This window comes from Cygnus olor, chromosome 4, assembly GCF_009769625.2.
Source record: "Cygnus olor isolate bCygOlo1 chromosome 4, bCygOlo1.pri.v2, whole genome shotgun sequence".
NCBI classification, from domain to species: Eukaryota; Metazoa; Chordata; class Aves; order Anseriformes; family Anatidae; genus Cygnus; species Cygnus olor.
In genome coordinates this window covers 69,354,858-69,378,748 of record NC_049172.1, presented here as the reverse complement: position 1 = coordinate 69,378,748, position 23,891 = coordinate 69,354,858, and the positions used below count along the sequence as shown (strand labels likewise).

Sequence of the window (23,891 nt, the reverse complement as noted above, 5' to 3'; positions counted from 1 at the left end):
CAGGGTAAAGAGAAGGCCCAGGCTAAACTGATCTTCTTACAGTTCATCCTTAACTGGTAGAGAGAAGAAATTCATATGACTTATCATATGAAATTTCCCAAAGAGCATTAATGGTTAAATCCGTGTTGGAATCCCTAATATCGTAAGCCTGTTTGTGTTAAATGACCCTAGAAGGGAAGATTGAGGGGGAGGGGAGATAGGGGATTATCCCTTCCCCAGACCATTGCACATACCAGTCTGGCAAACACCGACTGAGTTTCCAAGTGTGTCTGCAAATGTTTGTTTCACAAGAAGCCAAGAATGACAACACCAAATAAACCAGAGGGACTTCCAGTATCTCACCGACTTGATTAATGTCTGCACTAAGTCACTTCTTGTTTCTAGTGTTTGATCAAGTACAGCAATTATCCATACTTGGGAACATCCCTTTTTATTATCCTTTAAGTTTAGACCCAGTCTCAACCTAAAAAAAAAAAGCCCTGTTGCTTCTAGAAAAGTTCCCAAACAAGTTTTCCCCAAGTTTATGCCTGCAGTTCCACAGTATCATGTCTTTGTTCAGGGTCCAAAGTCCCTGTCACAAACCCAATGATGAGACATTCCTTGAAAGTAAATACAAGACATGCTAAGTAAAATACCTAATTTGGACCTGATTTTATAATACAGTTCAGACTAGGAAGTTGATCGGGTGTCTGGAGTCCCATTTCCTTGGAGTAGCTCCTTGGAGTTCCACAGGCAAATACTTTGCAATGCTGAAGAGTGGATTAAAAGAAGTCTTTAAACAAAACTACGAGACAAGCCAGTATGGAAATGAGCCACTGAGCAGCCACAAATTTGCATTCAAACTTCCTTGACAGTCTGGTATGTTCAGATGTGAACCCAGGGTTCAGGCCCTCAGCTCTCACCGCTCCTGTTACCCTGTAATTGCAGCGCTGTTGAAGAGCTGCACCAAGTGGGTTGTTGCGTTACAAAAGGTGAAATGTTGGCTCTGCACTGAGCTCCATCTGTGCCCTGGGTGGGCAACGAGCACAGTCAGACCTGACCAGACATCGGCAGCAACCGAGACCACTTTGCAGGCTGTTTAAAACAGCCACGGCCTCCTGAAATGAAAGGAAATCACAACGTCTGAAAAGTGGGGTGCTCAGCACTGCTATCCCAGGGATGTACAAAGTAGGGGGCTTTGTCAAATGGCTTTTGCTTGCTTGGGTTGAAACTAAGCAAGTTGTTTAAGCTGTCTGGTCCTATGGCTTCAAACCTTCTCTTTCCAAAATTCTGGCTTTAATTGCGACTTGGCCCTTTAAAGGAAAGCATGTGGATGCAATTTATGTGTAGCAAAAGAGGTTAAATGACTTCATATTGGAGTTCACCTGCTGCAGCAAAAAACCTCCAGGAGCAATTACACCCTTGTTTTTTCCATCAGCCCTTGACATTCTGTAGCACAGCATTATTGTAATCTCCTGCTTCTGTGTCCTTGGAGTCACCTTCACCATGTTTAATAAAGTGAAATGTGCTGCTCTGGGCAGCAGAAGGCATCAAACGAATATCCAGAGATTTGCAGAGCTTTTATATGCTATGCATCCTGAAGTCATCTTTGTTTGTGTTGGTTGCTTTCTGTATTAATTCAAGATTTACTTCCCATATCCATTATTTCCTTTGCACTCATTAGAAACGAACGTTCCAGGGGGAGCGCAGGGCAGCGGGTCAGGCTGGAGACATGGGTAGTGCTTTCCCTTTTGCTACTGCACAACCAATAGCTCTGGATATAAGCCCCATCCAGAAAAGTAAGTAGCATGAGGCTTAGGGCAGAAAGAGAAGGGCTGACCAAGCATCCTAGGACCGGACTTGAGGTTGGGCATGTTTTCTCAACTGTTCTTGACAGAAAATTTAGGGGGCCAACTCAGTTGTAGATAACCATTTCTGTTCAGACAGGTGCCATGCCATGTTGCTCCCATAGCATAGTTGCACAAAATACCTTATAGATGGGGTAAGAAGTATAATCTGTATTGTTTCTAGTTATCTTTACATGTTATATGTAGCAGTTGGTAAAGATCTGCAGACAAGAGTGCAATGTTTTGGGCTGACAGTCTGTGTACCAGAGTGGTCTCACAAAGGGGACAAGTAGATTGGAGCTACCTTAGCTGATGTCTTGTAAACTCATTATTCTAATGAGAGGCACCATAATCAGTGCAACTGTCAGCTGATTTCATACGTGGAAGCATCTACAGGTCCCCATTACAATCTCAGTGTGGCACTGTTTATGCACTGGTCTTAATTCCTCTTCAAATTAAGCCTTTAATGACCCTTGAAATGGGTGCTTGTGATGTTCAGGCCAGCTCTGGGGTCTGTTCATGCTGGCCAAGTGTGTAGAAGGTCCCTGACTGTTCACTGATTTGAAGGCTCTGGTGATGACAGTGCTTGACCATGGGCTTGATGGTTTGATTTCTTCTTCTAGTTGCGACACCAGCAGTGGAGCCTGGTGATGGAGAGTGTTGTGCCGTCAGATCGAGGAAACTACACTTGCGTTGTGGAGAACAAATACGGCAATATTAGGCACACGTACCAGCTTGATGTATTAGGTGAGATTTCCCTGTTTTCCCTCAACAACTGATCTGTGGTGATGTTGAACAGGCGCATGATGGGATACAGGAAGCAGGAGCATGGTTTCTTTCGCAAATGGCTGAATCATGCATCCTCTGAAGCCAACAGGAAGCCTCCTTTTGACCAGCACTTCAGCCTCGGATCTGCGATCAATAAATTACCTAGCTGGTCTAGAGAGGAGCCAGAGAAGGAATGGTATGAGTGGGGCTGAGATCCTCTGCTCTCGGGTGGTTCTCCTTCCTTTGGCTTGTTTGGCCATGACACCTGGAAGGCATGACAATCCCAGTTTGCACCCTTTCTGCTGAAAAACAAAGGAGATTCCCCATCTGAAACAACTCCTGCCAGGTCACTGTAAGCTGCCACCACTGAGCGGTATTGTCCCCTCCCATCGAGAGCGCTGAAGGTTGCAGAGAGGAGACCTTGCTGGAAGAAGGACGGGTAAATTAAGATTTCCTTCTCCTCTGTGTTTCAGAACGGTCACCCCACCGACCGATCCTGCAAGCAGGGCTCCCTGCCAACCAGACTGTGGTGGTTGGGAGCAATGTGGAGTTTCACTGCAAGGTCTACAGCGATGCCCAGCCTCACATTCAGTGGCTGAAACACGTGGAAGTCAACGGCAGCAAATACGGCCCCGATGGGACACCCTACGTCACGGTGCTGAAGGTTGGTACTCGCTCCTTCTTTTCACCCTCAGGGCAGTCTTTCCTCTGCCTTGGTCTCAGTGTTACAGGGACAGCAGCTACATTCTGGGGATGCTTCTCAAAGAAGCCCACTGTCTTGTGGCAAAAGAGATCAGCACTGAATAGAGGTGATCGCATTTCCATGTTCATTAAATAAGTCGTAGACTAGTCCTGCAACGCAAACCAGAAACTCCCGACAGAATATGCTAAATGCCACAGCTCCTGGAAGGGTGATTATTATTTAAATCAGATTTTTGGGAGCTCCAGGTTTCATTTTATGTAATTGTTTCACGTCTATAAGAAAAAACAGTGAGAGTAAGCCCCTGTTGGGATTGTTCTTTCCTTTAAAGCCTGTGCAGTGGAATATTCTACTTTTGGAGGGGGTACAGCAAAAATGTCCTGAAGTCGATGTTCCAGACTCTTCTGCTTGCCAGAGATAACACAACTACTGTAGTGGCACAGATAAGCAAAGTAGTTGTAAGGGCTGAGGCAACTGTGAGAAATGCAGCATAATAAAAGAGAAGCTGTCAGATTGAATTTGACCTAAACTTGTAAAAATAACTCTCTTTTACAGCTTCAAAAGAGGTATTTTCAGGGCTCACTAAAATAAAAGGCTCCCAACTAAAACACATTCTTTCCTTTTCCAAGTAAACATACTGCAGCGCACATGTGCTAAATAATGCTCAACGACCAGCACCTGAGAGCCAAGACAGTCTTGTTGTTCCAGCCACTAAAATTTGTGAGCATTGCTATTATCCATGCTCAGGAAAGTTTATTTTTTATTGAGCAAAAGCTCACTTAGTAAAACTCCACTTTGTTAAAATGCTTTCTAGAAAGGAATCTTCCAGCTTACAGACAGAGCAAAGCCAGCAGGTCTGGTTTCTTCTGATCCAGTACAGATATAAAAGTAAGGAACAGAGAGTGAAAAACAAATTGAACTTTTAAGCCCCCCCTCCCTTTTTTTTTAATAATTAAAGGCATCCTGTGTTTGTATTGTATTTATTAAAATATGTAGTGCCAAATCTAGTTTTTCTGTCTCTCAAACCAGATTTTGTCCCTGCAGTTTTGAGCAGAGGTTGTCCTCTGCATGGACATTCCCCGTGCACATCCTGCTGTACGCACCCTTTTATCTCTTTGTATGAAATTAAAAAAAAAACACAAACTTATCAGACAGCATCTACAAAACTGTAACTCAGCCAGATACATGATAATAAAAGCCAGAGACCCTGGAAATAATTACATAGATTGAAATAACAGATTGGTTGGAAGAAATGGCTGGAGACAGTTCTTCAGGATTGGCAGCAGGCACTTCTCGCAAGTTGATAAAACTTATTTTCTGTCTGTGTCTCCAAATATGTTTGAATTATGCATATTTGAATTTCCCCCTGGTTTCACAGCCCAGTACCACGCTCTGAATAGCTGGCTGTGTCACATGCCATCTCGTATAGTCTCCGAGCTCCGTGTGTGGTCCCCATGGGATAAAGTGCTACCTTTGGGAAGTTTGCAGAGCCGCTGCGAACAGTGGCTTGTGTCACAAGCACAAGCTCCCATTTTGCTGTGGCAAAGAACATATAAATAGTCCGTATAAATAGTGTTTTAAAATTACGTTTGAGCGGCACCGGGGTGGCTAGGTAATTAGAATTGCCAAATACCTTCTCTTCTGTGGACGGCAAAGGCTCCGCATTCCTCGAAGGGGAGCACAGGCAGGCGTTTGAAAGCAGAAGTTTTGTTTGGTTTTATTTTTGCTGAATAGGACCAGCACACGTCTATTTACTACTTCTGGTTAATCAGGAATGCTTTGAATTGTATTAATGCCTGCATCAGCACTGGGGCACGGAGCATTTCCATTTTGGGATGCATCTTTTGTGCACCAGTACTGGGCCTCCGCAGAGCTGTATCAGGCCCAGCTTTGCAGGGATTTTTTTTTTTTTTTTGGTGTACGTGCTAGTTTGCTTTTTCAAAAATAATGATGATCTCGTTGTCATCTCGGGGCCAGTCCTTTGGCTGTATGGACTCGTTGCCCTTGTGCCGTGCGGTGCTGTTGCTTTGACCCAGGATCCTGGCCATGCTGCCAGAGCAGGGTCCTGGTAGCAGCCCTTCTGACCTCTGCTGCTTTAGAAGGGGCTCCCCACTGCCTCATAGTATGGTGCCTGCAGGGAGATAAGGCTTTTTTATCAGCCTGTCCTTCCCTCCTGCCTTCAGGAGATTTTGTGGCGCCTAGGAGCTGCTGTGGGGCAGTTTGTATATGGGGAGCATCCCAGTCTCCATCAGAGCAAGGGAGAAGGAGAGGTGCCCAGCATGTGAAATTCCCCCTCACATCTAAATCATGGGGACAAAACCCACCCCAGGCCAGATGGATAAACTGAATGCTGTACTTTCAACCTATTTTTTAAGCAGCCTGACAAAACCAAGCCATCACCTGCGTCAGCTCCTGAAAGCCAGGCTCATTTGTGATCAAAGGAAAGCCCTTGTTCTTTGCAGAAGAGCACTAAATGCATTCCAGTTTTGGAGGGGGGCTGGCAGCACGGTGCCCGAGCTTTGTCAAAGGCTAAATTGTACGTTCGGCATTGAAACATGCCCGGTTTAATTATAAACAAGGCAGCAGCAGCAGGCAGGCACATTTCCCCACTGGTCAGGACAGACAGACCTTGCAGCGTGTGAGCCTCAGAGACGAGATCAGGTCAAAGCCAGAGGGGTTTGCCATCAGACGTGGACACCAGGGCTCCTTGCTGATGTCACCTCTGGGTTTGGCTTCCAATAACCTATGAGATCTGGCAGCCCTGCTGATTTTCATGGGCTGAGAGTCACATTGGCAAGATCAGGCTCTGAAATCAAAAGCACTGAAATGGAGCTAGAGGACATAAGAACAAAACTGAGAAATGCAATTGGTTTATTTTCATTTCCAGGGCTGAAGCTGATATTTTTATGGACCTTCCCCAGGCTACTTCTGAGGCTACCCAAAACAGTTGTGCTTTTTTTTGGTGTGTGCGTTTTCAACCAAAATAAAAACAACTGTTTAGGAACAGACTGATATGCAGTTGTGGCAGCTTGGAAGAAGAGAAATAAACCCCTGCTTAACAGCCTGAAGTTTGTTTGATTTACATATGCCACTTTATTTAGTAAAGAAGAGGCTCCTATAAGCAGTGGAAAAAATTACAGCTAATTTCTGAAAGGCAAAGTCAGCAGCTAGTTTCAGACCGCCCCTGCTTATATTTTGTTTCCAAATTCTATTTTGGAATCTGATAATTGAAACAGTATTTGCTGAGCCCGGTTGCAAACACAAATCTCTGCTTAAGCCCTTTCTCTGGTGCTCCTGTCTGCAGAGTTATTAGGGAACTGTAGGGCCATTGACTGCTGTCAGATGGAGAAGTGGGAAATTGTTCTAAGAAAAACATGGCACGTGTGCCTCCAGCAGCAGGAACACCAGTGAAGGGGTGGGAGGTCACCTACGTGTGGTTTGGGGACTTCTTCGCCCAAGTCCTGGGTAGGTCTATCACCACAGGGTGAGCTGGGGGTGTTGCTACAGCTGGAAAGAAAATAGGCATGAACAGTCAATCCTAGCTGATATAGGTTCGATGGAGGTATTGTTTGGTTTACTGAAGTTCAGGTTTCTGTCTATTCCTGCAGTCTTGGATCAGTAAAAACGCTGAAGCCGATGCTAACCTAAATCTGTTCAATGTGACAGAACAAGATGAAGGAGAATATCTGTGTAGAGCCAACAATTTCGTAGGCATAGCCGAAAAACCATTTTGGCTCCACATTCGCAAACCAAAACCAGGTAAACCACAGACTCTGTCCCAAGGCCCTGGCAACTGCAAGAATGAGCTATAACATTTTAAGAAGCTAGTGATTAAAATTACTATTCATTTTGTATTACACCCTGTCAACTGATGCTGAATGGCTTTATCTTATTTTCTTGCTAAATTTTTTTTACAAGAATGTAACGCCTATACAGCAATTGCCATGGAAAAATTCCCACAATAAAACGACTGTCAAATTTTGCTATCAACTCTTCATGCTTTTATTCCTTTCCCTTCCTTACAATTGAGTGCTGATAACAGAATTGCATGCTAATGACCTGTGATGTTTGGTACTATGGAAAACCAAGATTTTTGCCCCTAAAACTGACACAATCATTACGGACTGACTTCTGTCCGTTTGAGGAGTAATTGGGAAATAAATATCAATGTTGACTCATACGAGCAAGCACATTAAGCAGAGAGCAGTGCAGAGTTGTGAGCTCTCTGGTGTGACTCCAGCTGTTGCACCCCTGGAGGGTTTGGCACCTTCTTGGGATCAGCCAGAGTCACACTGCAGTATCAAAGGCTGTATGATAAATATATGGCTTAGAAATGGCCATTCTGAAAATAATTCTTAAAAAAAAATTGACAATTCAATATTCTTCAATGAACTCAATATTTGTACGTTCATCTGATCAGCACTTGAGTCTTTCCCCACTACCTCTCACCTCCTTTCTCATTTCTTTCCTTCTTTCCTCTTTCCTTTTTCTTTCTCTCTCTTCCCCCCTGTACTCACCCTACTAACTGAAGGTCAGTCATATTGTGGGGGCAATTTTTCGTTTGGATGCTTTTGCTTGCATGCTTCTTTAGTGGGACAGAGTAAGAACCTGGTGAAGGGAACTTTTTTGCTTTTGACTACAGGATGCAGAGGGGAATGAATGAATAAATGTGGAAGATGGGCCGTTGGAAAAAAAAAAAGAAAAAAGAAAAAACACTTTAATCTGCTTTTGAAATTTGCCTGTGGTGTCCTCACACTTGCTGGGAATGTGGCTTATTCTCTGTTTTCCCTCTTTCTATATGTGTGTGTTTTTTTTCCCCGTAGACGGCAGGTGTTAACACAACGGATAAGGAGCTAGAGATTCTGTACTTGCGAAATGTTACTTTTGAGGATGCTGGGGAATATACTTGTCTCGCAGGGAATTCTATTGGTTTCTCACATCACTCTGCTTGGCTGACGGTGCTACCAGGTATTTCCTTCTGTGCTGGCCTCTCCTTCCTTCTCCAGGGTGCTTTGATGTTTGCTGTAGAAATGCCAGGTTCCTGCTGACACGTTACCCAGGGAGGGCTCCCCTCTGGGATTTGCCATGCCGGTGACAAACCGGTGCAGCAGAAGACCCCTGTTGCATACTCACAGCTGGCAGATTTTGCATTTCATCTCGGGATTTAAATTACTATTGCAGCAATGATACAAATTGCCCAGTATCTTTCTAGATGTCAATAACTCAGAGGTGCTCACAGCCTCTGCATTAGGAGACTGTCTCTAGGTGCCAAAATCAGTCGCTTTGTCTCCTTATGCTGCAAGTGTACCCAGTGGGAGAAGGAAACTCCCCATCAGACAATCCAGGACACCTACACTGGCCATGTACAGTGGATCATCTCATGGAGAAACCTCTCTGTCCAACCTCATATCTCAACCAAAAAATCAGATGCACAAGTAGTTGGTGTGAGTACCCCCGTCCCTGCCTGTAGCATTATTTCCACTTCACGGATGAACAGGCGGAGAGAGCGATCTCAGACGGGAGGTCGACCGGAGTCATCTGTGGACAGAGCCCAGGAGTGCTGGCTCCCAGGGGCATTGAATGCTGCTTGCTCCAGCTGAAACCGATGAAAGCTGCCACGGGTTTCAAACCCGAGGCCAGAGTGACCTCAATTTTGTGGTCCTTTCATGTGCAAAGCTCTCGCTGACAATGAAGCCAGCGCAGAATATGCAGCAGGAGGGGTCTGCCCTCCAAAAGAAAGGGCTGAGGCTGTGCTGTGCCTTCACCTGCAAAATCTGCCTCCAGCTATGGAGGCAGCGTGAGCACAGCCCAGGAAAGCACCAGTAGTGTTTTACAGTAAAGCTAAGTGGGTGCTGTGCCTTGCAGAGGGTGCAGGAACAGACCTGGAGTATGTTCAGTAGGCCCTTGTAAGCATCCCATACCCACAGCTTTTGCTCACCGAGTCATAGACCACATTTGTTTCTATCCCACAAATGTCTTGGGATATGTTTAGGAACCAGGAACTTTGGCATTTCTAAGCTTGACTTTATCTGTGTGGGTGATTTGCTCGTAAACACTTCTCCTGGGGCTCAAGAGGGTTTCCTCCACGCCTGACCCTGCTGCCTGTGGGATCTGCTGGTCTTTTCTCTGTTTATTTGCCAGCTCTAAAATAGCTGATCCTATCCTGTTTCTGCTTCTGCCATCCACTGGATGACAAATCACTTCCTTTGGTTAGAGCACTAATATCCCTGTTATTTAAGAATCTCCTGATCCTGTCTCATTCAACCGTTACGCTGTTTTTATAATGTGTGAACTCACACCTCCGATTTAAGCAAAGAACAAACGGGAAAAAAGAAAAACACCTGAAGTGGAACTTTATATTGAAGTCCTGTGCAGCAAAGTACAGCTGTCTGTGCAGCAGCAGGCTCCAAAGCACTGCCCAAAGGGAGGGAGGTGCAGGATCCAACCCTGCTGGGGAACCTGACTTTGTGAACCTGTCCGTGTAGAGCAGAGGGCGACGTGCTGTGAGCTGTGGCACCAACCTAGTGCCTGATCCCGAAAGATCTGGTGACCCTTCCCTGCAGGAAGAGATCACCGCCTGGCAGGATCAGGCCCTGCACAGCTGGCACATGGGCCCACATGCTCTGGTGCGAATCCTGTGCTCACCCATGACCGTTTCTCCATGTGCACCCTGGAAACAGCCACTGAAGACCTGATTTGGAGCCTGCTGCTGCCAGCAGAAAGGCTCCTGCTGGCTGCCGAAGCCGCTGATGGACATGGGATGTTAGCAAGCTGCCCACGCTGGCGTGACTTCACTGTAAAGTTTCCTACTGCTGACTGTTCCTCTGATGCTGGTCTGCCTTTGGGGGACAGAAAAACGGTCCCACCATGACTCCTTCCTCTGGTCCAAGTGCCTGTCCTGAAGGGAACAGGGGGAGAATTGCAACCGAGCCTTGCTGGTCCCAAAAACGCCTTGCTCTCAGGTGGCCACTGCTGATGGGCTCATGCCACTGTCCTCCTGGCTCAGCCACCTCTCCAGGCCAGACCTTCCGGCCTCCTCCCAAAACAACAAAGTTTTCACAAAATAATTATGTAGCTTTCTATCATGAGACATTTTCCTGTTGTGGTACCTTACCCCTGGGTGCCCTTTGAGCCCCTTTGTCCGTCAGGGCAGGCACTGGTCCGGTGGAGATCTTCACTGGAGCTCTGGGCGCACCCAGTTACATGGTTTGGATGTGCAGAGAGAGCATGACATGGTTCAGAGGAACAGCACAGACACGTGGAGATGCCTTCAGTCTAGAGCAGTGGTTTTCAACCTGTGGCTGAAGGCCCTCCACCATCACATCAAAGGGCAGTAAAATCACCCCCCCACAAAAAGCAAACCAAGCAAATACTGTAGCTACAGCCACAGGTGGAAAACCACTGGCCTAGGAGGGTCCCTTCGCTGAAGTCAGTCAGAAAATTGGTGTGGATGAGCAGGTCCTCCCCAAATTCTTTGTGCTGCGTGTGTGTGGTTGCGTGCGGGCAGCCGCTGGCCCCATCCTGACTGCTGTCTCTTGTCACCCTGCAGCAGAGGAGCTAATGGAAATGGACGATTCAGGCTCGGTGTATGCTGGCATTCTCAGTTACGGCACTGGCTTAGTTCTCTTCATCCTGGTGCTGGTCATTGTGATTATCTGCAGGATGAAGATGCCAAACAAAAAGGCCATGAACACCACCACTGTGCAGAAAGTCTCCAAATTTCCACTTAAGAGACAGGTAACAGAAAGTAGATACAAGATTCCTATTCCCCCCTATGGTCATTCCTTTTTTTTTTTTTTTCCTTGAAATTTCCTTTCTAGGTGAGAAACTCTACCAGAAAGATGTTGCCCAAGAGGGACATAACTTGGCTGCAGTCTAGAAGTCTAACGCCCTTTTATTCATTTGTTTCTGTTCCAGTGGAGCAGTAGCTGGTGGCGTCTGCCTTGGGTTCAAACTCCCAGTGCTTGGCTGCCACAGAAAGCAGGTCTTGCAGGGGAGCAGTATAATCCTGGCTCCCTGGCAGAGGGGTAATTTGGGGAGCAAGAGCACATTAAATGTGCCTGTTCCTTCCGTTCTCATGGAGATGAAAGAGGGTCATCTTTCTCCATGCACTTTCTGCCATTGCAGCGGGGCAAAAGGCACCACATAAAGCTACATGGTGAAGTATGTGGATTTCACAGCTCGTGGTGGGCAGTTACAGTGCCAGGATAGAACCACAGCCTGTACGTGCACATGTACACCTGTGTAGAAGCATACAGAGCAAATGAAGGGCTTATATCACCGCTGCCAGGACTCTTCCCTGCTGGAGAGCACTGGCTGACCCATCCCTCCTTCCCACCAGCGAAGACGGTGACCACGTGTGCCAAGATCAGCTCATTTCTGCAAGGGTGGGACAGATGAGAGATGGGGGGGGGGAGGGATTTCCCGTTTCAAAATTACCAGTGAGATGTCAGAGATAGCTCAAAACCCCTCAGTGACCCACCTAGGGCATGTTCCCACCCGCTTGCCCGCTGGGACTACAGTTGGCAATAACACTTCATTTGCTCTACCCAAGCAGGTGTCGTTGGAGTCCAACTCTTCCATGAATTCCAACACACCCCTGGTCCGGATCACGCGTCTCTCCTCCAGCGACGGGCCGATGCTGGCCAACGTCTCTGAGCTGGAACTGCCTCCAGATCCCAAGTGGGAATTGGCACGCTCTCGGTCAGTCAAACCCACGGGCCGGGTCCCCACATTTCCCAGGAGTGTCACCATCCTGATACCCACTAACACGCCTGTTATTCCTCCCTCCAGCCTGACCTTGGGGAAGCCGCTCGGTGAGGGGTGTTTTGGCCAGGTGGTGATGGCAGAAGCGATTGGGATTGATAAGGACAAGCCAAACAAGGCCATCACAGTGGCTGTCAAGATGTTGAAAGGTATGGGGAGCCCACGGAGGGCGGAGCAGCATGTTGCGCTGGGGTTTCCTCTCTTTCCTTCTCTTTTAAGTCTTTTGTACAAACAGATCCAATAGAAGAAAGCAAAAGGGGCCTTCCTTCTGCTTCACCCACATAGCCTGGGGGCGAGGGCTGTCTCCTTGGAGAGGATGTAAAGGTGTAAGTCCCGTCAGGAAAAGGCAATGGGAATTAACCCGGTTCTCTGCCAAGGGGTAATGTGATCGCTGAGGAGAAGGGGAAGCACCTTTACTTCTAGCCAGCTCCGTGAAGCAGTCTGCTCTTTACTCCCCCCATAACCAACGCTGGCTATTTTAGCAAACATTTTTCAACAAGCTCAGGTGGAGCTTGCAGAAATTAATCTGCCAAACTCCTTCTGACCCCTCACTTAAAAAAATCAATCCAAAACTGCTGAGAGGTGGAAGGGAGGCCAAAATGGGAGATGCACTGGGCACCTCCGTAAGAGTCCCTGTTTCCCATCCTGCCCCCATGCAGTCTTTCGGTAATCACAAGCGAAATCCCCCTGTGGAGTTCGGGTGGAACAGGCAGGGCAGTCGCCCTGTCAGTGAGCAGCCCAGATCTGAGGTTACATGGGGTGACATTTTTTTAAACAAAACTATTTCTTATCAGAAAAGGATTCTTTAGATTTCCTTCAGTCCATTCTGAAGTTATTTTTGGAAGCAGGAACATTCCCATCTCTCCAAACCAAAGCATTCGTCTGGGGAGCTTTTCCCTCATTTTTCTACTGTTGTAGAAAAATTACAGGTTTCTGAGCAAAAATTACATTCCTTCTCCTATCCTATATCCCAGATCTGATCTTCCCCCATCCTTAACCCTTTTCCCTGGAAGACAAGGGAGAGAAACAATCAGTACAGAAAAATGGTGCCAAGTACCCAAACTGACTTTTTTTCTTTAATGTTCATCAGGGTGAAACAGAAGATGAAAGGTATTACTGATTTTCATAGCAATATTTCTCTCCATTTATTCCATTTTTATTTTTGAACAAATACTCTCTTTTTTGGATAATAGTTTTTGTTTTTATTTTGATTCTTCTTCCCAAAGTAGAAGAAAAACAAATACTGACAGTTTTTGCATACTTTTTCCCCATTAAAACCCTGCATGGCTGTGCAGCAATATTTTACAAAACACTTATTTTCATCCTGACGTTTTCTTTCTCTCCCTCTCTTGTTTTCACCAGATGATGCCACAGACAAGGACCTTTCAGACCTGGTCTCTGAGATGGAAATGATGAAGATGATTGGGAAGCACAAAAACATCATCAACCTCCTCGGTGCCTGCACACAGGACGGTACGAGCTCACAGGGTGACGGGAGGCTCAGGGTGCTGTGTTTCATACTCCTGCATCCACAGCATTGCTCTTAGTGCTCAGCATGGCTTTCTGGAGCTAATCTCACCCCAGATAGGACCTGCCCGCTGTATTTGGTCAGTGCCGAGGGATTTTTCCTCCTTCCTCTGGCTCACTCACACATTGACTGTGTGAGACCTGGCCAGGCCCTGCTGACGGCCATATAGCTGGCATCAGCAACAGACTCCTGTCTGTGTCTGATGTGGTTTGGCTTGGATTGCACCTTTCCCTGAGGTCCTCCTGTACATCTTTCTTCTTTTCTCATCGATATAAAATGATGTCCTGGAGAGAGGCAAGGTTTGTGACTAGCCCCTCTATTAACTGACTGTCCAAAATGTCTCAAAATATAAGATTTCAGGGGTCAGCTTGCACATGCTTCCTCTTTTTCTTCTGGATGCTGATGGTGTTCTTGCTTGCAGGACCACTCTACGTGCTGGTGGAATATGCATCGAAGGGGAACTTGCGGGAATACCTCAGGGCACGTCGCCCACCTGGCATGGACTATTCCTTCGACACCTGCAAGCTGCCTGAGGAGCAGCTGACATTTAAAGACCTGGTTTCCTGCGCCTACCAGGTGGCTCGGGGCATGGAGTACTTGGCATCTCAGAAAGTGAGTTTGACAAGTCTCATTTGGTAAAAATGCTGGTCAGTCCTGTGTGTTCAGAGACGTGTGTGTGTATAGGCAAATTCAGGCAAATTTACCTATACAGGCTTCTCCCTTTAGAGACCAGATTTTTCAGTACAAAGGATCTTTGTATTTTTGCAGAAGGCTGAAGCTGTAGAAGCCTGTTCCCTGTGTGCAGGTTGCATTCGTGAGCTGTGGAGCTGAACAGCCCTGGCTGTCCCCTGCAGGCCTGTTAGCATCTCCAAAGGGCATGCAAAAACACAGGCAGCCCAGACCCTGGTGCGTGTCCTCAGCAGTTCAACCTCTACCGCTTGTAGAAGTAATTGGTTTTCAGATGTGTGATCCTGGGGCTCTCTCTGCAGTGGTCAGGGTGGGCATCACACAAAGTTGTGAGCTTCCACCCTGGGAGGCATTACCTTAGATGACAGAGTCAGGAGCTCCCCGCACCCCTGTCTTTCCTCGATCTCTCTTTTGGGATTGCTGAAGATGGAGGCACTTAAAAGGAAGCTGAGATCCCACTTGCAGTGCACGTGTTTGCAGTTGTCACCAGCACGTGTAGGCTCGTTTGGAGCAGAGCTGGCAGCGGATTTGGCATGGCTATGCCCAGGATGCTCCCTGGGGAGTACTTTGTTGGCGTTGAGCCGGCTGCTGTGTTTGCTTACATCACACCCTGGGGATTAGTCCTGATTTACCCTGACACCAGCAAGTGGACGATCAGGCCTTTGAGTTTGCTAAGCTGTGCACCAGGTGGTGTGACCTCTTTCTGGGGGTAGGGAACACAAAGGCAAGAACAAGTTCAGCTCCAGATTTCAGGTGTGTTGGCCCCGTGAGTGCAGTTCAGAGTGGATGCTTCGTGGTGGCTTTCAACTCCCTCTCTGCACAGTGCAGGCTAATACAGCTTGTTTCTCTGATAACAGCTATGATGTGTTTTGGGTGTATTGATGAGTCTTTATTTTAAGATTTTTTTACTCTAAACATCAACCTGCACTCATCTTTGTGGAGGAAGGGGGATAGAAAGAGCTTCATGTCCCAGTAGGCACCCACAGAATAGGGAAGTTTGATTTCTCACCCATCCATGCATCCCCTTTGGAGAAGGAAAAGCTGCACGGCCGTGTCAGCGCCGGGGCTGCCAATGAGGTGTTGCTAAGAAGTGGCTCCCACTGAGCATGCATGATGCAGCGATGACACAGAGAGCGAGGAATTAAGCAGTGCTCACAGCTTTATGAGCTTGGGAGTCAATGAAACAGCAGCTCGTAAACCACACGTTGCTGTTAGTTCCAGACGCAAGCAGCTAAGCCCTTATTTATTGACTTGCTCACCTTTCACAGTGCATTCATCGCGACTTGGCAGCCAGGAACGTGTTAGTCACTGAAGACAATGTGATGAAAATAGCTGATTTTGGCCTTGCTAGAGACGTTCACAACATCGACTATTACAAGAAAACCACCAATGTAAGTACAGAACTGCCAAGAACTTGTAGTTTTCCTTCTGGCAAGGAACTGCTGTCCCTGCAGCAAGTGGCCCTCACTCCACATCTCCCTTTTTAGAGGGGCTTAGGAGGAAGAGATCTGCCATTGGCCTCACCTGTGAGGGACCACAGACAGGCTGATCCCAGGAGTCCATCCACCATCCATTTTCTTCCTGACAGATGGTGCTGGTGCTAGCAGCTGGTTGAGAGGTCTCGGCTCTGCCAAGAAGGCTCTAGATTAAGAAACCAAGGTTTTTACCAAAGGAGCCTTTCCAAGCCTGTTGCACTACTGTTCATAAAGGTCCCAAGGAGCCAACCTCAGGCCCCACCAGAGCCCTTGAGTGAAGAATATCACTTTTTGTGTTCCTGGAGCTACCTGGCTTTCATGCACTTCTCTCTCATTTTTACAAATGAACTCCATGGATCTGCTACCAAGGGTGAGAAGAGGGTCCCAGCCAAGGGCTGAGTCCCAAAACAGTTCAGATTTCTGCCATGCTGCAGAACACAAAGCACGTCCCAGTGCACTGCAGCAAAAGAGCAAAAGCCACAACTACAACGTGGTGCAGAGGACAGCAGTGGAAGAGCTGAGTGTATTGTGGAGCTCAGCAGGTTTGCAGCGGCAAGGGGTTTCAGTGCTCAGGCAGTCCTACAAAGCCCACCATGATCCCATGCAATATCAAAAGAATATATTTTTAAAAAATTATTGGGAATTTTAATTACAGCTCAGATGGATTTCCCATTTGAGCTGCGTTGGACAGCTGACAACCTAATCCCATTTGTGCATGTTTATGACCCTGATGTAGAATAGCCCCCTGGAAACCTGGGTTCAGGCCTCCTTCAGACTTCAGTGGGATTAGAATTTGATTCTCAGAGGATCTGGCCCTTGATTTCACTCTAGGCAATTTCCCCTCTGGTTCAGCCTAAGCAGAATTTGGTCTAAGCATCAAACTGCTTCTTCCAACCAAAGAGATTGAAACTGTTGTCCTGTGCTCTCTGCCTCTGAGCTAGCTGCATTTATGAGCAATAGAAGCTGTTCCCACACGAAGATTTAGATGCTCTGATATGTTAAACCTGCCTTGGCAGAGAAATACAGTTCACAGAGAGCATTTACTGCAAAGATTGTTAGCAAAGATCCAGGGATCAAATGCTGTAATCTGTTTATATGTGTCCACTACTGCTTTGCCCAGTGACCGGGAAGGCAGATGTGGTTGTTAATGAAAATGTTTCAAACTGGATTAGAAAAGAAGATTCAGATGGTGCCGTTGTGGCTGGGGGAATATGCTGATGGGATGTTCCCATTGTCTTCCTAATTACAGGGTCGGCTGCCTGTGAAATGGATGGCTCCAGAAGCATTGTTTGACCGGGTCTATACTCACCAGAGCGATGTGTAAGCATTACCCACACTTTTTAAAAAATAAAACAAAATAACAGTAAAATAAACCCAAAAATATATGTACTGCTAAACTCAAGCAGGGCTTGCTCTGTGCTGGGGCGCCTGGGGATGAAAACATGAATGATTCAATTTCAAGCTGCAGCTTTGCACACGTGGTTTTGTTTTTCTGTTATCTAGTTGCTTTTAACTAAGGATAAATCTCCAGTAGGCTGCTGAAAAATTACTGGGAGGCAGGCAGGTATTTCTTGTGCAGTTTATAGATGAGGAGATTCATCCTGCAGTCAAAAAAAAACATGAAAAGAAAAACCATTAAAAAGTTACCCTTGACTTCTTCCAGACTTTGACCCAGACAGTTACACTTGAGTTGAGTACGTGGGATGAGCTTGAAATATTCTGTCCAGCATTAGTAGAGGTGATCAGAGAATAGTCAACAGATATATTCTCAGATTAATTTTGCTGCTTCATTTATTTACCTTTATTTTTCTTAATCCCATCTTGTCAGTTTTAGTGTCTCTGCACTGTAAGCAAACAGCAGAGCCTATGCTAAATGTAAATCTATCAGGCTGCTACCTTAAACATCTCTCTTTCTTTTTCCTGACTTGAACAGAAAGTAGAGCAGTCTGGGAAGCAGTTTCAGATCACATCTAAACTTTGCAAGGACTGAAGTAGCTCAATATGCACACCGGCTTTTTTATTTCAATATTTGGATGATAATAGCTTTTTACAGTAATTTAGCAGACAGGCTGCTGGCTCCCCAAGGCTCACTGCTTGCAGTTGGACAAATGAATCATTTCTATTTCTGTAAATTTCACATACTTTGGCTTTATTGATCTTAAATCATAGTTTCCATGCTTAGGTAATGCTGCATTGGGCATGACAGATAAATCAAAGCTAGAGAACAGGAGAGAGAGCATGCATGAAAGAGAAACAGAGACAGATAATCCCTGTTTTTAAAAAGAAAACGAAGAAGGCAAAAGATATTTTTGAAAAGAGGACTTTTAACCAGAGCACAGCTGCAGGACTGGAGTGTGTAACATTAGTGCTTTGCTGATTTTTGTTGGGGTATTTTTCTCCCAGCTTGGCCAGTGAAATGAGTGTTGTAACAAGCAAGTTTTGGTATCAGCTTGCACAATTAGTGGCCTGTGGTTCCAAGCCTGCAATTCAGTGAAGCTGTGCATGAATAATTTGATTTGTTCCATTCAGTGGAGCTGGTGGAAGACCTAACAAAGAGCTGGGGGTAATAGATGGGCTGTCACCTATCTGATTAAATGCTCATTTCAATTTCAGACTTGGTGCCTGGGATTTCTTTGCTATTGAGTTGGATCAGCAGAGATCTCCAAGTAACTAGTAAAAATGGCCTAGGCAATTAGTCATGCTATTGATGACTTTGTTAGCTATGCATGGCTGCACAGAAATAAAGCAGAGCAGGGGGGAGGGGATATGGGGGGTGGAAAAAAAAAACTCATTGAATTTTAAAGATCTTTCTTTGGTTTCCAGCTGGTCCTTTGGAGTGCTACTATGGGAGATCTTCACTTTGGGAGGGTCTCCATACCCAGGAATTCCTGTCGAGGAACTCTTCAAACTCTTGAAAGAAGGCCATCGGATGGATAAACCTGCCAACTGCACCCATGACCTGTGAGTGGAAGGAGGGTGAACCAGCAGCTTTCCCCTCACCTCTCCCCACTCCCCATTCCCTCTGTGACCACAACAACAAATGGCCTGCTTCAGGCTGCTGGGGCATCACATACCTGCCTCATTCGATGGGTGGCAATTTGGGGCACAGCTCTGGTGTCTCGTCTTTAGCACAGGTCCTTGTCCTGCTTTGAGAGCACGTATAGGCTTGAGGTGATCAGTAATGAGGCCTTGGCTCCACAAAACCCTCCTCCTCCCCTCCCCGAGACGACACCACAGCCTCACACCCTCCTCACCTCATGCCTGAGGGACGCTGTCCTAGGAGCTGGGGCCGCAGCCTGCTTTGCGTCCCAGAAAATGACACAATTACGCTCAGTTCCTCCTCGTTACTTCAGCTCCAGTGACTCCTCAAGTCAATGTGAGCAGAGGAGGCTTCTCCTACCCATGCTCAGCAGGGACCTGCCGCCATCCCCTCAGCGCTGGGCTTCATCCCTGCTGCTTCCTGACATGGCGGCTGGGGCTGAGCCTTGCTGCTCTCCTCTGCCGTAGCTTTTCTCTCAGGCAGACGGGGTTTTGGGGGCGATCTTTACCACAGGTGACGATCTCCCTTTCCCTGTCATGCCCCACAGGTACATGATCATGCGGGAGTGCTGGCACGCTGTCCCCTCGCAGCGACCCACCTTCAAGCAGCTGGTGGAAGACCTGGACAGGGTCCTCACCGTGACGTCCACCGACGTGAGTGTGGTGTTGGTGGGGGCACGCGGGGAGGGGTGGCTTGTCCCCAAGGGTGCTGACGGGTCTGTCACCCCCTCAGGAGTACCTGGACCTCTCAGTGCCCTTTGAGCAGTACTCGCCGGCTGGCCAGGACACCCACAGCACCTGCTCCTCGGGGGATGACTCGGTTTTTGCACATGACCTGCTGCCGGATGAGCCCTGCCTGCCCAAGCACCCCCCCTGTAACGGCGTCATCCGGACGTGACGGCCCCCCCGGTCAGACGGATGGACGGACGGACAGGCAGCGCGCCCACCCCGGCGTGAGCGTGGGGCGCCGAGAACAAACCCGTAGTGAAGGATGTTTCCGTGAAACTGCTCGGCGACGCTGGAGGATTTGTGTTGTTGAGCTGTTCAGGGTAAAAAAGAAAAAAAAAAAAAAGAAAAAGAAAGATCTTTATTTTTTATTTTCCCATTTGCTGTATAAAAAGTCAAGAAGCACTGTTTGGCCTGAAGGAACTAATCTCTTGCCAAGATGATCTATCTTGTATGATTTTTTTTTTGGTATTTTTTATTTTATTTTTTCCTAAGTAGAATGTTAAACCTGGGGGTGCTGACCTCCAGCCTCCACGGTCGTGTGCCGAGTGCCAGAGTAGCCGATCTGTGCCTGCAATACGAAGAAGAGAAAAAAAAAATCTTCCTTTTTTTATAAAAAAAAAAAGCTAACGGAAAAAAAAAAAGTGTAAAGAATGTAGAAATTCTTTGCTTATGCAATCTGTACATGAACCTTTTTGGTGGAGCTGAAAAGCCACGTTGCCTGCAGGGATTCATATATTTATAAAAATATCTATATTTTTGTTGTCGTCGTTTTTATAGCTTCATGATCTTATTACCCAGCTACATAGAAGGAATCTTTTTTGGAAGAAGAAGAAGAAAAAAGAGTAAAATGCAAATCGTCATGGAGAAAGGAAAAGAAAAAAAAAAGAAACAGTCAAGTGATCCTAATTGGAGGAGAGCATCACCCTGCCGCTAGCCAGGTCCCACGGGGACTGAGCACCCATGCTGCTTCTCAAGCCCTGTCCCAACCTGCGGGAGCAGCCGTTTTGGGGGAACCTTGCTTTCTGGAGATGGGGGTGTGCATACTTTTGCTTGCAAAGGGCGAGTTGGAGGGGAGCAGCTCCTCCGGCCCTTGGCGCCAGTGGTTTGGCTCCATCTACGTGCAGTGACTTGGAGAAAGAAGTTACGGGTACCTGTAGGCAAGAGCCTTTAACTTATATCAAAAAGGTTTATTCCAGAGAATCTGTGTATATATCTATAAATATATCCTGTATATATATAAATAAATATATGGGAAAAAAAGAATGTATAATACTAATGCAACATAAAGCAGTACTGAGAGAGAGTCTCAAAATATGAGCATTGCAATCTAGGATATACTGATCTGGGTGAAAGAGATTTTTTTGTTTGTTTTGTATCTTCACAGTTTTGTTTTAAAAATTGTACCTTAACATGTATATTTGTAAAGTTATTTATAGACATTAACATATCTGTTCATCGGTTTAAATAGCGTAGCGTTACTGTAAACTTTAAATTTCACTGAGTTTAAGGGTGTTTTTTTTTAACTTATTAAAAATGGAGAAAAAATATATTAATCAAGTTTTTCTTTTGTGTTTATGGGAAATATTGAAAGAATGTATAGATGTACAGTCCTTTAACAAATTACATTTAATGTTATAAATATATATATATGTATTTGTTAAAAAAATATTAGTTTATCCTGGATTGCAGTGAGCAAAGGTAAGTTTATTTTTCAATACATCACCAGTGGTTAAAACCAAACAAATAGCAGCAGAGAGATGATTTTTACATATTTCAGAAAAATAGGGCCAAGAATTCTTCCATCAGTTTAACCACTGTGCATTAAAGGGGGTGTGGGTGTTTATTTTTCTATTTTCGAATGAAGGTATTCTTTGTGGTCGAGTTAATAACAAGTACGCAGCAAAGCGAAATGTTGACTTTGGATGATGCGCATTATTTTTTTTCCCCCCTTTGCCAGTACCGTTGTATTTTGGGCTTAAGAAATACCCATGTGGGCAAAATACCAAGAGAAGTGACACTGTTTGCAGGGGAGATGCAATGACTGCATATTTCTTTTGCATCTAACACTGAAAAATGCCAGTGATGCCTAATTTTCTGTGTTCAGAGTGCTGTGCTATTTTGTTCCTGTACGTCAGATAGCAGTTTAAAAGCACACAACTGAACTAGAGAATCTTACTGTGGCTCAAGCTGACAAGGGGGGAGGTTTGGGTTGGCTTTTTTGTTGTTTGTTTGTTTGTTTTTGTCCAGAAGACTATCTGCTACCATGAAGAGGCAAGGATAATTGCATCCTGAATTTTCTTTACATTTTTCTCTGGTGCATATTACATATCAATGTTTCAGAATACCAGGATGGCAGCATCTCATTTTAAGTTTTTTTTTTTTTTTTTTTTCCTTCTTAGAGCCACAAAATCCTTATCCTAAAATAAATAATTTATAGTTTGAGGTTACTTCAATGGAAGTTTGAGAAGGTAGATTTCTATAGATTTTTGTTTTGTTGTGTTGGAATAAAAAAAAGAATTTTTTGGTATTTTCTTACAAATGTCTGCTAATTGTGTACATTCCAAGTACTCGAAGCGTTGAGTTTCATGTACTGAAAAAGAAAATGTACAAAACTGTGCATGATTTCAAATGTTACTAGATATTATAAATATATATATAATTTATTGAGTTTTTACAAGATGTATCTGTTGTAGACTTGTTGACTTAACATTTCTTATTCAATGCTTATATAGTTTTATAGCCTGGACTATTATCTTTAAAAGCTTAAAAAATTAAAAAATTCCAATTTTGTTACATTTTATACTGTTGATGTTACAATCCACAGGTTTGCATAGCGTGATTTTTCAATGAGCAACTCTGTTCAGTTTATTTTAATACTGTATTTCTGTGCCTGACAGCTGCAGCTGTCGAAGGTGTGAGATGAACACTAAATAAAACTATTCTGCTTTTGTTAACATGGCAAACTTACTTTTACCAAAAGAAAAATAACAATAATAAAGATAAACAAGTTGTTAAATTTGGGGGTTTATTCCCAGCTGTGAGGGTCCTTTGAAAAAAAAAAAAAAAAAAAGTCTGTGGGGTCTGTAGTGACCAAACCTGTGCCAGGAGGGTGTATTTTACAGTGCTTCACAAATCCTGGCCAGCACAGGTTTTATATTTATAACTTTAAAAGTTATGGATTAGCAGGGAAGGATTATTTCTTTAGTAGTGGGTGTATTCATGTCCACACAGGCCATTGTGTGCATGCAGGAACAGGGGTGTTTTGCTCCCTCTCCCATACAGGACCAAGCATATACCCCTGGCACAAGGGCAGGATTTGCTGATGAGACCTCAGCTGTGGATTTTGTTCAGACCTGGAAGTCTCCCAGCATGATGTGGTGCAAACATTGTGTTCAGTCCCGCCATGCACAAGGGAAGCCCCTGCTAGGAAAGAGAATGGGGATTTATCCAGAGCAGGCACCCAGCACCTCTCAGGATGGGTACGAGGGACCTCATCCTGCCCAGCATCCAAGGAGCAGACCCCCATTTGTCTCCTTTACCTCTGGAGGAGCATGCAAGGAAGCTCCACAAATCCTCGCTCTGCCAGCAGCAGACGGGGTGTTGCAGCTTGGGGAGCACTGGGCCAACCCAGCATGGCCATATAAAATTAACATACCCCTACGAGTGATCCTGTTGAACTGCTTCCCAGAAACCTCAGTTTTTGCGTGCAAGTTCATCCAACTGCGTGTAGCCTGCCTATTTTTAAGAAAGTGGCATGGGGGGGTTCATGCATCTCTGCTGGTTACATCCACAGCACTGGAAGCACTGTTGCTCCTGCTGCTTCCTAGAATTTACATTCTATTTATTTATTTATTGAAGATAGATTGTATGGCATTTAGGTCATTTCCTTGCCGTTGTAGGAAAAACCTTTTTTTAGCACTGCGTTGTGGGAGGAGAAGCCTTGCTCCTTGCAGTGGATCATTTCCACGCTTCCCGGACACACGTTGATGATGGCCAGCCCCGAGCCCTGCAGGAGCACCGTGGGCTGAGGGATGCTCTCTTCTCGTTCATCATGGTAGGGTGCTGAGGGTGTTGTGCACCACTGGCCACCGGGATGGCAAAGGCAGGAGCAGAGCAGGTTGTGGTGTGCAGCACACCCATGCTTTATAGCTGCCGAGAAAAGTCCTCTGAGCACACAGCAGAGGAGACAAAGTCCGTCTGTGGCTGCCCTGCGCACGGAGCTGGCGGGATGTTTGCTTTCCCTCTTGGGTTTCATGATGTCATTCTTCCTCTGCCGGCCTCTGTGCGCAGAGCTATTTGCTTGTGGGTTAGGGAGGGGGGTAATATTTTACTTCAACTGCCCTACGATGCAGCCAGCCCTTAGCCGAGGATGA

General features: G+C 45.8%; 1 protein-coding gene across 6 annotated transcripts in view; it reads left to right on the top strand.

Moving 5' to 3' along the window:
- The window catches only part of FGFR3 (fibroblast growth factor receptor 3), a 55,875-nt gene extending 33,403 nt beyond the window's left edge, over nt 1-22,472 (top strand). The window contains exons 6-18 of one of the 6 annotated variants that reach the window (XM_040555659.1): nt 2,450-2,573; nt 3,068-3,258; nt 8,118-8,262; nt 10,844-11,031; nt 11,852-11,997; nt 12,088-12,209; nt 13,423-13,533; nt 14,010-14,200; nt 15,544-15,666; nt 17,000-17,070; nt 18,574-18,711; nt 19,338-19,443; nt 19,523-22,472. In XM_040555659.1, the coding sequence (XP_040411593.1) occupies nt 2,450-2,573; nt 3,068-3,258; nt 8,118-8,262; nt 10,844-11,031; nt 11,852-11,997; nt 12,088-12,209; nt 13,423-13,533; nt 14,010-14,200; nt 15,544-15,666; nt 17,000-17,070; nt 18,574-18,711; nt 19,338-19,443; nt 19,523-19,687 (1,821 nt within the window). In that variant the 3' untranslated portion in view covers nt 19,688-22,472. Of the gene's footprint in view, nt 1-2,449; nt 2,574-3,067; nt 3,259-6,902; nt 7,054-8,117; nt 8,263-10,843; nt 11,038-11,848; nt 11,998-12,087; nt 12,210-13,422; nt 13,534-14,009; nt 14,201-15,543; nt 15,667-16,999; nt 17,071-18,573; nt 18,712-19,337; nt 19,444-19,522 lie in introns of all 6 variants that reach the window. The other 5 variants (XM_040555658.1, XM_040555657.1, XM_040555656.1 and 2 more) reach the window with 5 other exon arrangements.
- Nucleotides 22,473-23,891: the final 1,419 nt, after the last annotated feature.